The sequence below is a fragment of the Ursus americanus genome, chromosome 17, assembly GCF_024610735.1.
Source record: "Ursus americanus isolate L20-20 chromosome 17, mUrsAme1.1.p, whole genome shotgun sequence".
NCBI classification, from domain to species: Eukaryota; Metazoa; Chordata; class Mammalia; order Carnivora; family Ursidae; genus Ursus; species Ursus americanus.
Window position 1 is genome coordinate 47,579,028 of NC_142143.1, and position 15,028 is coordinate 47,594,055.

At 44.9% G+C, this 15,028-nt stretch overlaps 1 protein-coding gene across 2 annotated transcripts in view; it reads left to right on the top strand.

Annotated features, from left to right (window-relative positions):
- The first annotated feature begins 603 nt into the window (after positions 1–603).
- GRIP1 (glutamate receptor interacting protein 1) overlaps positions 604–15,028 on the top strand; it is a 650,209-nt gene continuing 635,784 nt past the window's right edge. For both annotated transcript variants that reach the window (XM_045789638.2, XM_087868996.1), the window contains exon 1: positions 604–853. In XM_045789638.2, coding sequence (XP_045645594.2) covers positions 796–853 — 58 coding nt within the window. In that variant the 5' untranslated portion in view covers positions 604–795. The remainder of the gene's footprint in view (positions 854–15,028) is intronic.

Consider the following 15,028-nt stretch of genomic DNA (forward strand, 5'->3'; position numbering starts at 1 on the left):
GACTAGAGGAAAGGACACTGCCCCCTACTTCATCGAGGTCGTTGCCTAAGCCGCCGGAGCCGCCGGTTTGGGTTTTGGGAGGGAGGAGTGGCGGCCGCGGCGGAGCAGCGTGGGCTCCGCACCCGCGGCTCGGTGCCAGTTCGGTACCTGGCGGGCCGGGCGCGCCTCGCAGGCCGGCAGCCCGGGGCGCGGAGGGTGTGAGCGCGCGCGCCCCCTCCGTGCCCGCTCAGCCTCGCGCGCGTCTCGGGGGAGGCTCCGCCGAGAGGCGCCCGGGGAGCCCGCAGCCTCAGTCCTGCAGCCGGCGGAGCTTTGTGCGGCGGCGGTGGCGGCGGCTCCGAGTCCCACCTGCTGGTGGCGGAGAGACAAGGAAGGGGAAGGAGAAGAAGGAGGAGGGGCAGGAGGCGGCGGCGCGAGCCCACTCCTCCCGCCGGCGCCCACCTCCCGAGGGCTCCGCAGTCCCCAGCTCTCGGCCTGCACGCGTCCCCCGCCCCCGGCCCGGCCCGGCCTCCCGTCCACGCCGCGGCGGCCGCTGCTGCAGCCCAGGCAGCCCGGCCCGGCCCGCCCGCCCCGGCCGCCGCCACCCGGAGCCGCCGGCGAGTTTGAGGCGAGCGCGGGGCGCGCGGCGCCGCCTCGATGTGCCCGGGAGCCGCCTCGGCGCCCCAGCCCCGCTGAGCAGCCCCCAGCGCGCAGCGGCCGGCCCGAGAGGGCGAGCGAGGAGGCGCGGCGAGCCCCGGAGAGAGGGGGCGAGCGAGCGAGGAAGAGCGAGCCCGAGAGCGAGCGCAGGGAGCAGACACCATGCCGGGCTGGAAGAAGAATATCCCCATCTGCTTGCAGGCGGAAGAGCAGGAGAGAGGTGAGTGAGGCGACGGGGCGGGGGAAGGCAGGGAAGCGGGGTCCGGGCCAGGGGCCGCCCCCGGTGCCTCCCTCTCCCTCAGCTCCCCCCGACCTGTCCACCGGCCGACGGGGGAGGGGCGCCGCGCCCTCCGGGGCCGCGGGCGGATGGAGGCGGCGCCGAGCGAACTGGAAGAGATTTCTTTGGGGGGGGGGGGTCGGGAAGAAGGGGAAAGAGGGGGGGGTGCAGCGGCAGGGAACTTTTCGCTTGGGGAAAGATTTTTCGGGGGGGTACGTAGGGGGTACTCTAGCTTCTCCAGGGCCCGCTCGCACGTGGAGCCCCGAGCGTCTGTCTGTGGGGTGGGTGCTGGTGGGGGGTCCTGCAGTGTTTTAAGTGACTTTTCAAACTTTCCTTCTCCCGCGGCCGCCTTCGCGGTGTCCCCGCCTCTGGCTGGGCTTCCATGGTGCTACGGTGCCCAAAGTTGTTGGAGATTCAGTGAGGAGGAGGAGCAGGAGGAGGAAGAGCTTGGGGGCGGGAAGTGGGCGCTGCCGCAGGTCTCCGGAGGGGGAGGGGAGGAGGGGAATGCTGTCCCTAGGCTGAGGGTCTGGGGCTGGGAGTGATGCCTGGGAGATGAGTTATGCCCTAGCGCAGTCCCCGCTGTCAAGTTAATACCGCAGGACTGCGGGCTTTTCATAATTACTGTCTGTTTTCTTTTGTAAAGGCGGCTGTCCATGCCAGGTTGCTTGTAGACCTTTTGTGCTTCTGCCTGACAAAGTGTGCTGGGCACGTTGCTTCTAAGTGACTTGAGGAGGGGAAAGTTGAAAGCCCGTTGCACCTCAAAGGCTTGGTTCTGTTGAGGTCATTCCGTGCTGTTTGGATTGTGCAGAGGTTGACCAGGGAGTTCATCTCGGTAACCTGGATATGATGTACTGAGTGCACGAGAATTTCCTATACAGGCCCCCCGGGGCTAAAGAGGTGTGCGCCGTGGCTGTGTTAGCATCCAGAGGGACCCTGGCTGGCAAGGGCCACCAGGGTTTATTTCCCTGCTCCCCCCCACCCCTGCTGGCCCTGGCTTCGAGGAAAACGCTTTAGAATTGGATGTGTTTCAGGATGCTGGGTCCGCATGGGCTGTGGCAACAGTCGGTGTGAGGTTAAACGGTGCTGTGTGGGTGGGTGAGTGAGGAAAGCAGGAGGAGGCAAATCTGGTGTGTGGAGAAGGCAGAGTTGTCAGGGGAGCTTAAATTCAGCAGCTTGATGGGCTGGTATGGAGGGTGGTTTGGTTTTTGGGCATGCCAAAAGTTTCAGGCTTTTGAAATAATGCTTACTACTGAAGAGCCAATGTACGATTTCCAGTTTTTCTCTAGGTGGCACAACCTGTCTTTGGTTTGTATCCTGTTTAATGACTCAGGGAATTCATCCCTTTTTAACCACTTCGTTATTAGATATGTGCATTCATTTTCTAGCACTCTTTCTGGCAGGCGACCTTATGCTTACCCACTCAAAAGGCACCCCGGCTTTAGAAATGCCCCTGCTTTTTTCCCTTTAGTAAGTCATACCTGAAAAGTTGCAATTAGTGTACCAATAATTTATAACCAGGTAAAAGCACTAAATGAAAGCATTCTGTCAAGCATGGAGTGTCTGTCCTATCAACTAAATGTCACGATGAACTTGGGGCTAAATGGATCTGTTTGCTAAAAAAAACATTGCAGTACTGCCAGCAAGTTTTATCTGAATGCTGAAATGGGTAGATTTTTGGATTGTGACAAAATGTACTTGTATGTCTTTTAGAAATATATGGTAACTTTGAAAGATGATCACCTAATCTGCTCCGTGGAGATAAGACTGAATTTCTTCCAGAACATAAAAATCTGAGTTGGACATTGGGTATTCTACTTTATCTTTTCTCATAGGAGAAACAGGGATGTTTGTTACTTGGTGTTTTTTTACACCTTAAGGATTTCTTCTTGCTTATGTTATGTGATGCTTTTCTAATTAGTATTGTTTCTGATTTGATTGTTGTATTTCTTTTTGAGGTCCTGATTCATTGGGAATGCACAAATATATGTGGTTTGTTTCTTTTAAAATCTCCTAGCTGGTGTTTGTGTTTCAGTTGTTGTGTGTATGTATGCACATATAGACATACATATTTTAATTAACTGAGCTGCCTGCATAATTTTTAATGCATATGTCAAAGGACACTGCTTGTAATTGGCTTATTTTTGGGGGAGAATATTATTGTAATGAGCAATGTTTTCTATTTGCATTTGTAATCAGGTTGTATTTAGTTGTTTTTTCCCCCTTGGAATTTACAACTTTAAATGATTCAAGTAGTTTTGAATTAGTTCTTGTTAAATATAAACAAAAGTATTGAACTATCAGGTTGGTCAGGAAAATAATGAACATAGAGGGAATAAGTACATTTTAAATTTTGTCTGGGGATAACATTGGCCAAAAGGCCAATTTCTTTTTTTTTTTTTATTAAAGATTTTTATTTATTTATTTATTTGACAGAGATAGAGACAGCCAGCGAGAGAGGGAACACAAGCAGGGGGAGTGGGAGAGGAAGAAGCAGGCTCATAGCGGAGGAGCCTGATGTGGGGCTCGATCCCACAACGCCGGGATCACGCCCTGAGCTGAAGGCAGACGCTTAACTGCTGTGCCACCCAGGCGCCCCCAAAATGCCAATTTCTAATATCTTATTGTTAGATTCTAAGGTTGGTTGTGCTCACATAACCATTGCTTTTTCCACATTCTCCCCCACCCACCCGGCTGCAATTTACATTTAAACATTCTAAAGCCCATTATGGAGACTACTCTAGCATAACATTTTTTCATGTAGATTTTGTTTGGCTGAATCTCTTCCTGAAACTTAATGCAAATTAATACAGACTGCTAGCTTCATTAAGGACCACATATTTGAACAAGTATTTCTTAGTATTATTCTTTTTAAAAAAAATGCTGATCTCAACTCAAAGATTTAGGGAAACTGCCTCCTTAGTATTATCACATACAAAGAGAGAGTTGGCCAGTCTGTATGATTTCATGCCATAGCTACACACCGTTCATAACTTGGTTTCGTCTTGAAGGCTTCTGTCAAGATGATACTGAGTGAACTATTGCTACTGCATGCAAAGCTGAGCAGAGAAACTGTAACATATGGGTTGTTGAGGTTAATGCAGTCACTTCCACAATGACATGTTAAGATTCACCCACATACAATGACATACTATTAAAATTCAGGACACATTTCTCTGTCTTCCCCCTCCCCTGATTTTCTGCTTGAGCTGATAAACCCAATCCACTTAGAAGTCACCTAATGCACTTTTGGGTAAATGTTTTAGGAAAAGAGAAACAATTATGAAAATTGTTTAATATCCCACTCGAATTAAATTAAGTAATGTATTAGTTGTTTTAATCTGCTTATTAGTTTATCAGGTGTAATAGAAATATAGCTGTTAGGGAAAATCTTAGTAGTTAATGGTGCTTCCTTTGTCTTGTAGCTTCCCTTCTGATGTGCGTGGCTTTCCTTAGTAAACGTTCGTGTGTGTATGTGTGTGGGAATTCACCGGGGGAAAGTGTATGTATTTGTGTAGCTCTCTTTCTTGTGTTTCTGTTCCTAAGTTTTGGAAGTGTATGAGTAAACTTGAGAACCTCCCTTTGGACTTCTGTAGAAATGATCATATCTGGGGTTTTGCTTCTGTTTTGTTGACTGAGGGTATTTGGATGTCGTTAGATACAAAGAATTTAGTTTTTTACAATATCTATGAGAAAGAACAGGGACTTAAGTCGTGTGCATGTATTATATCTTTGGTCCCTTTTGTTTTCCACACCTCAAGGAGATCTGGTGACCCTATTCTACACAACCTACGTATCAAAAATTCCAGTTTGAAATTTGTCTTTTGACTGGGGAGTGCTGTGGGGGAAAAGAGAAGAAATCAAAATGCATGGATAGTGTGCTATGCATTGGGCATGGCGTTGGACACTTCACATGCATTATTTGGTACAATCCTTACCACATGCCTGTAAGGTAGGTATTATTTCCCCTGACAGATGAAGAAACTGATGCTCACAGAATGAAAAAAAAAAAATGCCTAAAGTTAAAAAGCCAAGACTTAGGGCACCAGTTTCTAAAGAGATAACGCAAAAAAAGAAGTTAAATTACATTTCTTGAGATGAAATTTTTAGCATTATATATGTACACATACACACATACACACACACACATAGAGATAAACATGGATTTTTTGGACCTAATAAACTGACATTAAATCTTTCATGAAGAATTCATCAGAAGAGTTTTTAGTTACGTATACTGAGACAAAGCTTCCTAAGTATATTTCGGGGCTTTCGACAAACTGACCACATAGCTTTACTAACTCTAACAATAAGGATTGAAATGTCAACATATTTTTAAGGAGAATTATTTGACTACACTTAAAGATCGTCATTTAAGTGAATGGCTTTTCCACTGAAGATTTGATATATATAATTCCATAGTTTTCCTTCTTTGCAAAGAGATTTGCCACGAAGGCAAGAATTAACAAGAACTAGGTATTTTTCTCACTGCGACGAACTGGGAAACTACTGTATCGTTAATAGCCATTGTGTATTTGCTCTTTCGCCAACATTTTATTTAATTAAAGCCATCCATCTGAACTCTCAGCCTAGCTATCTATCAGAAGGTCCTGTAGCCAAACAAAGGGACTTAAGATAATGCTTTCTTGTGCAGTAACCTGATTGGTTTTTTTCACCAAGAGAAGGAAGTATCAACTTAAGCTGGTAAAGGATATTGAGAATTGAATATCATCGTTTTAAAAACTGTTATATTAAATGTGGCATGATGGCTGGTGGTTTAAGGCATTTAGGCTGATCAGCTTATCTTCACTTAAATTGTAATCATAGTTAGTAATACAAAATACAAAAGTAATAGTAATACAAAGTAACACGTCTAACATAACGGTATTCAAATGCAAAAGCAAAACCTGTGTTTGAATCTGTTTTATCTTTTATTAAAGTATATATCTTTATAAATTCAAAGGTTGCCTAAATATAAATATAAAAACCTATCAATACAAATTTCCTTATTCAAGAAACCTACTTGTTTAGGCATGTCAGTGACCAAAGGGTACTCTCAGTTTTATGGGAAAGTTAATGTTCTTTAAATATATCTGCTGATTAGGGGTGTCTGGGTGGCACAGTCAGTTAAGCAAATACCTCCGGCTCAGGTCATGATCCCAGGGTCCTGGGATCCAGCTCCACATTGGGCTCTCTGCTCCTTGGGGAGCCTGCTTCTCCCTCTCCCTCTGCCTGCCGCTCCCCCTGCTAGTGTGCTCTCGATCTCTGTCTCTCTCTGTCAAATAAATAAATAAATCTTAAAAAAAAAAGCTATCTATCTATCTATCTGTTGATTAAAATGCACCCCATTGAATTTCTTACCACCTTTCATTTCAACAGCGATTAAGCTTTAAGCAGCAAATTAGGTGTTGAAAAGAATGTGAAGACGTGGTTAGTATCCCAGATGGATTCCTTAGCTCCACGCAGCACGGTGGTGGACAGCAAGGTACTCGAAGTCAAACAACAGTGGGTTTAAATCCCGTCAGCACTTCTAACTCTGTGGTCTTTTAAGTTCTCAAAGCCCTGGTATTCTCTTCTTGAAGATGAGGACAAATAACACCTACCTTATGGGAGGATTACATGAAACTGACAGATGTGGAATTTATGACAGTACCTTTCATATACTTCCGGGCTCACTAAGAGCAACTCATTATTTTTATGATATCTTGATATAGATATGTAAATTTAACACCTCAAGGTGTCCTCCTGATGAAACGATGAATTTTTATTCTTTAAAAACGTCATAAACTAGTAAAAAAAAAAAGTCCAGCATTTTGTGAAAAGTTGTCCTAAAACACAGAACATTATGAAGGCTAGGTCATTGATATATTCTAGTCTGGCTGACATGAAGATGAAGAAACTCTTAAAGCCACTCTTTTCATACATTTAACAAACTTTTATTAACCACTAATGGCCATGATGGGTAGTGGGGATGAGAAAATCATGGTTCCCATGTTTAAGGAGTTATTATGTATAGTTAGAGTCATGGGTCTGACAAATAACTCAGTACAGCCTCTCTTCCGTCAAGATGAGTACCGAGGGAGCAGAGAAGAGGGATTGACTGTGCTGAGAAGGTGGTACAGAGGAAATGTTAAAAGACTTGAAGGAAGGAGGGGCGCCTGGGTGGCACAGCGGTTAAGCGTCTGCCTTCGGCTCAGGGCGAGATCCCAGCATTCTGGGATCGAGCCCCGCATCAGGCTCCTCTGCTGGGAGCCTGCTTCTTCCTCTCCCACTCCCCCTGCTTGTGTTCCTTCTCTCGCTGGCTGTCTCTCTCTCTGTCAAATAAATAAATAAAATCTTAAAAAAAAAAAAAAGACTTGAAGGAAGGAGAAGAGCTTAGAAGGTTGGGCAGGGATGTGAGGGTAGAAATTTCAGGCAAAGGGCATGGCATGCTCCAAAGCATGGTAGAATAAAATATGCCAGCAACCACTATCGGTTTCTGAAGGGGCTGAAGTGTAGAATACGAGAGTATGCATTTCCCCGTGAGGTAGGGAAGCTGGGTGGAGGAGATGAGACTAGAGAGGGCCAGATCTGGAAGGACTTTCTGTGTCCGATTGAAGAGTTCAGTTCGTCTCCATCAGGTGTTGGGTTAAGTGAAGGATTTCTGATAGAGAAGTGAAGGGATCAGATTTATATCTTGGAAGGGTCACCCTGGAGGCAAGGAGAAGATATCGGAAAAGGGAGGGACTGGAGGGGTGGGGTCACTAGGAGGCTATGCCCTGTTTCAGGCCATGCGGAGATGCTCAGGAGGAGGGCTTGGTATGCAGGGGAATGTGGAAAACAGGGCGGGGGGGGGGGGGGCGGTATAGGTCGCTGCTTAAGGTCGTGATGGGAATCAGAGTCGCATCTTAAAACCCAGTGCCTTGATTCAGAGACTAGTATTCTCTCTACCTCATATTGCCTTTCTTTATTTCCTCTTCACCAAATGTATGTGTTGGGGGGTAAACTCGATCTGATAGAACAATGTGAAAATAGAGGGCCACCAAAGTGATTGGATCATGGTGATAGCTTAATGCATATTAGTTTTGTTTTTTTTTTAATTATGTAAAATTCATATGCTGCTTAATCCTAAAGGAAAAGTAATTATTGTTCTGTGTGTTAATCTTCTATTACTAATATGGAATTTTATGTGATTTTTTTTTTAATTGAAAGAGAAAAGTGGTAGTTATTACATTGTGTCTTTCCTAGTAATAGAATTGGGTGGGGTTTTTATATTACTGTTTTCTGAAAACAGCTAAATGCTCTGTGTGAATAAAGTTTAAAATGCTGCTTATACAGGATTCAAAATTAGAGAACTGGGGTTCAGGTTGTCTCTTAGCCATATTCCTCATTGTTTCGCCTAGCCACAGACTCCCCTCTGAACCTCCCTTTTCTCATCTCTGAAGCTAGGATGATACTTGGCATACTGACCTCCTGGGATTATGTTTTGGGGGTAAAAGCTGTTATATTACAAAGGGGAGAAGTAAAAAGAAAAATCTTAATTCTCTGGGCACCTTGTTGTCCTTGTTGGTAGAGGATGCGCCTCTTGATCTTAGGGTTGTAAGTTTGAGCCCCAAGTTGGGCATAGAGTTTACTTGAAAATAAAAAATATCTTAAAAAAATTTTAATTCTCAGTCTTCCAAAATGAAGTTGGACTATGTTACGAGGTTTCTCCATCAGGCTCCCATTTGTTACAAAACAACTAAAGTGATGAAACTAAATTACAATGCATACAAAGCTGCACAGTCAAGACAGCCTCTTTCCTGACTGCCCTTGGAAAAATCCAGCTGCGGCGCCAAGTAGCCCTGGCCACCTGCGCCCTGTTGTTCGGTTTCTGGGTCTCACCAGTCCAGGCTTCTGATTTCAACCCAGTATCCAAGGGACGATTACTTCTCAGATTGAAATCATGTATGGAACCTTTTTATGAGAGAAAAAATGTCTTGCAGATCTCTGCTGCTGACTTCATTTTTATGATGCTACTTAAATATGTACGAATATAAAACTAGGTGTAAACTCCTGATGCTTATAGCTCTCGTACAACCACAGAACCAAGATAGATTTTACAGATGAAATACAAACAAAACTACTAAAAAATCAATAACTTTCAAATTAATGACATTTACTTCATGTGACTTGATGTTGTTTGCCTGAAACTAAATTCGCTCTTGGAGTGTGAATATGGTGCTTGCCGCTGTGGAAAGTAAACTGTCATGTGCTGCTTTGGAAAGTTACATCATCAGCCCCCCCCCCACCCCCGGCTGAGCTCCTTTGGAACCTTGATTTTTAACAATCTGTTGTCACTTGGTCTTTCCTGGGCACAAACACATCGTTTACATGTGAAGTCCTCCATTCTTATTGGTCTGTTTTGCATCGAAGTAATCCTAAATACAAAACCCAGTGTTGGCATTGCAGTTGGTAGCAGTGTTCGGCTGCATGCTGATCTACTTTAGTGTTTCTTCTTCCTTTTTTTTTTTTTTTTAAGATTTATTTATTTATTTGAGAGAGAGAGTACATGAGCACAAGCGGGCGGATGGGCGGAGGGAGAGAGTGAGGGAGAAAGTGCTAATCTCAAGGCCCTGAGATCATGACCTGAGTGGAAGCCAAGAATCATACACTTACCCATCTGAGCCATCCAGGCGCCTTAGAGCTTCTTAAACTATTCCTGGTGAAGGGCTCTTTCTATCCCAGTCTGATATGTGGTCCTATATAGCACAGTGAGTGTACTGTGTCTCACCTGAGTCATCTGAGTCCGACCACACCTGTATTTGTTTATACCCTGTTCGTTGAGATGAGCTCATTAGTCCCAGACTTGAATGTTGGGGCAATGCCAGCTTGCTATACGAATTTCTTTTCTTTTTCTTTTTTTTTTAAAGATTTTATTTATTTATTTGACAGAGAGAGAGAGAGAGACAGCCAGCGAGAGAGGGAACACAAGGAGGGGGAGTGGGAGAGGAAGAAGCAGACTCCCAGCAGAGCATGGAGCCCGATGCGGGGCTTGATCCCAGAACCCTGGGATCACGCCCTGAGCTGAAGGCAGACGCTTAACGACTGAGCCACCCAGGTGCCCCTACTATATGAATTTCTGAACACCTATCTTCATTTTCAGTATTTATGTAACAGTGGACAAGTAATACAGTTTCCTGATTGACACTGACCACGGACCACACTTCGAAGAGCACTGATTTAGAATATGTTTATGTGGCTGGCATTAGGGAAGAAGGTCCACCAAGATGGAAGAAAGGTGTGTGTGTAAAAATGTACACACTAGTTTTAAGATAAACAAATGAAATGATTTATTTTATTTTCAGAATCTTTTTCTTACCTCCCTGGGTTATTTTTTATTTTATTTTATTTAAAAAAAATATTTTATTCATTTATTTGACAGAGAGATAGCGAGAGAGTGAGCACAAGCAGGGGAAGTGGGAGAGGGAGAAGCAGGCCCCCCGCTGAGCAGGGACCCTGATGTGGGGCTCGATCTCAGGACCTGAGATCATGACCCGGTCCGAAGGCAGACGCTTAACCAACAGCCACTCACGCACCCTGAAACGATTTATTTTCTATAGCTGCTTGCACCTTGCCTTTGAGATCCCATTCATATTGAAGATGGAAAACATCTGGTCTTATTAATTAAGAGCATATTAGTCTTCAATTTAAAAACTCTTTGGTCATTGCTCTCATTTCTCAAGGGTTTTCTCTTCCCTCATTCTCTGAAGGGGAAAGCTTAGGATCTTCATGGCACTGGGTGAAGGGCATTTTATCCATTGTGTGACCCTCACTGCGTCCACTGCTCTGGACTTGGCATGCTTGGTGACTGGGCGTTGTGCCCTGGTCTCCACTGAAATGAGACTGTTCCTATTTGGTCTTTGAATGTCATCCTGGCAGCTGATTTGTACTTCCCGGACCTTGCCATTGTGTCTACTTGTGAGATCCTTGTAGCCTGTGACCTTCTTGTCAAAACCAGGCCTTTTCTAGGTACCAGTCCTGTCAGGATTTCTGCATCCCTCCTGGGAGCCAGTAAGCACTTAACTCTTTCCCTTGAGTCATGGTGGAGGGTGTGGGATCTTGGGAGGCGCCCTCATCTGCACCTATCTTATAGCACCTTCTGCAGATATCACCCTTGTTTTGCTCCAATGCCATGTGGAATGCTGCCTGTGCCAAAGAACCATCATGCTAGGTGATGAGGGTCATTGGTCCAAATGTGCACCAATGCCCACAAAATTACACAGGTGTTAGTTTTTCTGTCTTTTTACACTTGTCAAGGAGTGTTGAGTCCTTGCAGAGTATTGGACACTTTTATCTGGTCATTTGTCCCCGTGGCCCTATTTTTTTCCATTCTCTGCTGTACCAGCTATCTGGAGTGGCTTCAGTGCCTTGAAAACTTGAAACTAGAAGGGACAAGAGTCAGAAGAGTGAGTGAATCATCACAGGGAAGAGTCCTGTTGCCATTTTAGATGGCACCTCTCCCTAAGATCTGAATGTCAGAGAAGAAAGGAACAAACAGCCCAGAGTTGATGTAGCTTGAAGCTGACAAGTAATTTTGACCAATACCTTCTGTTGGTCTCCCTGGTATGCACACCTCTCTCACTTAATAGCGTTACTAGAAATCTGCCCTTTATATTGCATCAGCAAATGTGTGAACATGAGAACCGACATATTTCTTTTCACGACTGGGAGTGTAATGGCAACGTGCATTAGCTATTAGATATTGATGTGTTTTAAAGTTTTACTTTGTATTTTGAATAAAGATGTTTAGAAGAGATCACTAGATATACTTAAGACTTCTTGTATGAATCAATGTTAGAATTATTTTTACTAAATGTTTATTTTGTTTTCACAGTTGTTGAATATAGCAGACAATATGCAAATTTGATAGAGAGTTTGACAGCATAAATTAGTAGTCTGTGTGTTTTTTAGGTACAGTTCATCATTTGAGAAAAAGTTAAGGAATATAGATTTTACCTGTTAGTACCTTAAATAGAAGCAATAAAATAGTAGAAAATAACGTAGGTGAATATTCAGATCATAATGTAGTATTTGTGTGTTTATTCTGATATATAATCTGTAAATAGCTTTCCTTCCTGATCTCTTCTGACGTCAAGTATTTATATCTCCTATTACCGATATTCGTGAATTCCAGGACAAAGACTGAGCAGAGTACGTTCCCATGCTCATGAAGTCACACTTTGACAGTCAGATGAATTTCTACATTGCCCTCTTCAGAAGCGTCAGGATTGTTGACTAAAAGCGAATGGCATTTAAAATTAGATTTTTCAGATGAATTCAAGTGTTTCTTTTTAGAATGTATAATTTTCTAGTATGTGCAGAGCACATTTTCATTAAATGAAAACCTTGAACAAGGCAATATAAATTTAGTTTTTTTGTTCCTGTTTCACTTTTTTCCCCCTGTAATTTCAGTTAGGAGAATGAAAATTTGCCAGACCAGAATCGGACACCTGTAGTGCGCTGTGTCTGCTGAGAAAGCACCTCGTGGGGCTTTGTTCGTGAACTCGAACTAATCTATAATGCTGCTGCTGCTGCTGCTGTGTGTGTGTGTGTGTGTGTGTGTGTGTGTGTGTGTCAAAGCCCTACCAATGAGGAGTAGTCTTGTTTTCTCATCAACAATATATAATATTATTGGGTGTCATCTGGGCTCTCCATTTAATGACTTCATTTACTCAAAACCCTACCCTTGCAGTCTCTACTCATCATACTGAAAAAGGAAGGAGGACAGTCAGTGTCTTAGTGTTCTTGGGATTTCGTAAAATACCACAGACTGGGAGGCTTCAACAATAGAAATTTATTTTCTCACCGTTCTGGTGGCTGGAAGTCCTTGATCAAGGTGCCACGTCAGTTTCTGGTGGCAGCTCTGTCCTTGGGTGCCGACAGCTGTCTTCTCCCTGTGTGTGCTCACCTGGCCTTTCCTTGGAGTCTGCATGAGGTGCCGGTGGAGGGCGTGGAGAGAACTCTCTACTGTCTCTTCATATAAGGACACAAATCCTGTGGGATCAGGGCCCCACTCTTATGATGTCATTTAACCTTAGTTATTTCCTTAGAGGCCCGTCCCCAAGTACAGCCATGCCGGGGGTAAGGGCTTCAACATAGGGACACAAACATTCAGTCCATAACAGGCAGGAACAGAAAATTAGTCAATGCTTTATGTCCTATACATTTCATCTTTTAGCATCTGAAAACTGCTCCTTTGGAACAAAAGATGTTGTACTTAGAAGATGGTTCTAAAATACAGCCTCCAAAGTTTTTGACAGTTTTCCCATTGAGTATCTTATCTGTGTCTCCTCCATTTGAATGTGGGCAGGCGCGTGGCTGCTTTAACCAATAGGGTCCGCTGGACCTGATTCCGTGTTCCTTCTGAGGCTGGGGTTCAACAGGCGAGGCAGCTTCCCCCTTGTTGGCTGGAACACTTGTGTTGGGAGCTCTCCTGCTTCTGAAGAGGAAGTGAGTTCCGTTGGAGAGGCCACATGTAGGTGCTCTGGCAGGCAATCCCGGTCTTCAGTCTTCCCAGCCCAGGCGCCAGACAGGTGCATAAATGAGCTTTTATTATTATTTTTTAAATATTTTATGTATTTATTTGAGAGAGAGAGAGAGCAAGCATGAAAGGGGGGAGAGTCAGAGGGAGAAGAATGCTCCCCGCTGAGCAGGGAGCCAGATGTGGGGCTCGATCCCAGGACCGTGGGATCATGACCTGAGCCGAAGGCAGACGCTTAACCAACTGAGTCACCCAGGCGCCTGGTAAGTGAGCTTTTAGATCATTTCAGACCTCCGTCGTTGAGTGCCCTGGCCTCCCAGTCTTCCTAGCTGGGGCCCCAGCCCATCGTGGAATCGATACAAGCCATTCTCTCTGCATCATGTCTGAATTCCTGACCTACAGACACTCAGTATAATTAAACGGTTCTTAAAAAGCAGCTAAGTTTCAGGGTTAATTTGTGACCTGGCAGTAGTAAGTGGAACAGATGCTGTATGGCCCTTTCTGGATCCCTTACCTCCTGTCCTGTTGCACTCCCTGGAACTCATTGTTTATCATCAGCAAAATCCTTTATACCCTCAGCCTCCTCCGTGACCTCCCCCCGCATTTTCTCGATCTCACGGACACACGGCTTTCCTTGGTGCCGGCCCGCCCGCTTGGCAGTTTTCTTTCACATTCTCCTGGAGGAGGGGGAGAAGGCCTTTTTTGTTCTTCTTTGCTCTTTGCAGTCTGTTTTCCTTCTCTCCTTTCTAAAAATGCCTAATTTTGAATCTCATGCCACGGCACCCTACAAGCCACTTCTCCCTGCAGCGTGTGACCGTGTTCGCTCCTGGCTCTCCGCCAGTTGTACTGTACTATTTCCGTCACAATTCTTGTGAGTTCAGTATTCATATAGATTGCCCCTCCAGTTTCTTGGTTTCTCCATCCGGTGTCTTTCTATCTTTCCGCGGTTATACCCGCCACGGTACCTCAGCTTCTCGCTTCCCGGGCCACGTCTTCGACCGGCAGTTCTCAAAGTGAGAGGCCAGCGGCCTCTGGGGGCTGTAAGACACTTTCAGAGGGTCTGTGAGGTCAAAACTATTTCCATAATAACACGAAGACATTATTTGCCTTTTTAACTTCCTTGTCTTGGGAGTGCACAGTGTCGTTTTCCAGAAGCTGCCTGATGTGACGAACATCTTCATTTTGGCCCCTAATGGATGCATACTTGCATATTCTTGTGCTTAAAAATGTCTTAATATTGATAGGTAGATACTAGTAGACATAACTCGCGTAACCAAAACCTTTTTGAGAACCTCGCTCATTTCTCCGAATGTAAAGCCATCCTGAGACCAACGTGTTTGAGACTAGCTGCCCTAAAACTTGTCATTAACCATGATGCCACCCTCCGTTACCACGTTTTCAGGCTTTCTGCTCTCCACGTGGCACTTGTCTTTCTGTTATCCTGACTCCAGGGATCTTCAATCCCAGGAGGGCCTAGAATCTGTGGACTCTCCCCTCTGTGTGTGTACTATCCACGCTCCTCTCCTGCCCTCATCTCCCTTCTTCCCAGCTTAAGTTCCGTTACATCATGTGACCAGTCTCTCTGGCAGATTCTTAGTTTCCTCATCCTTCTCTCATGT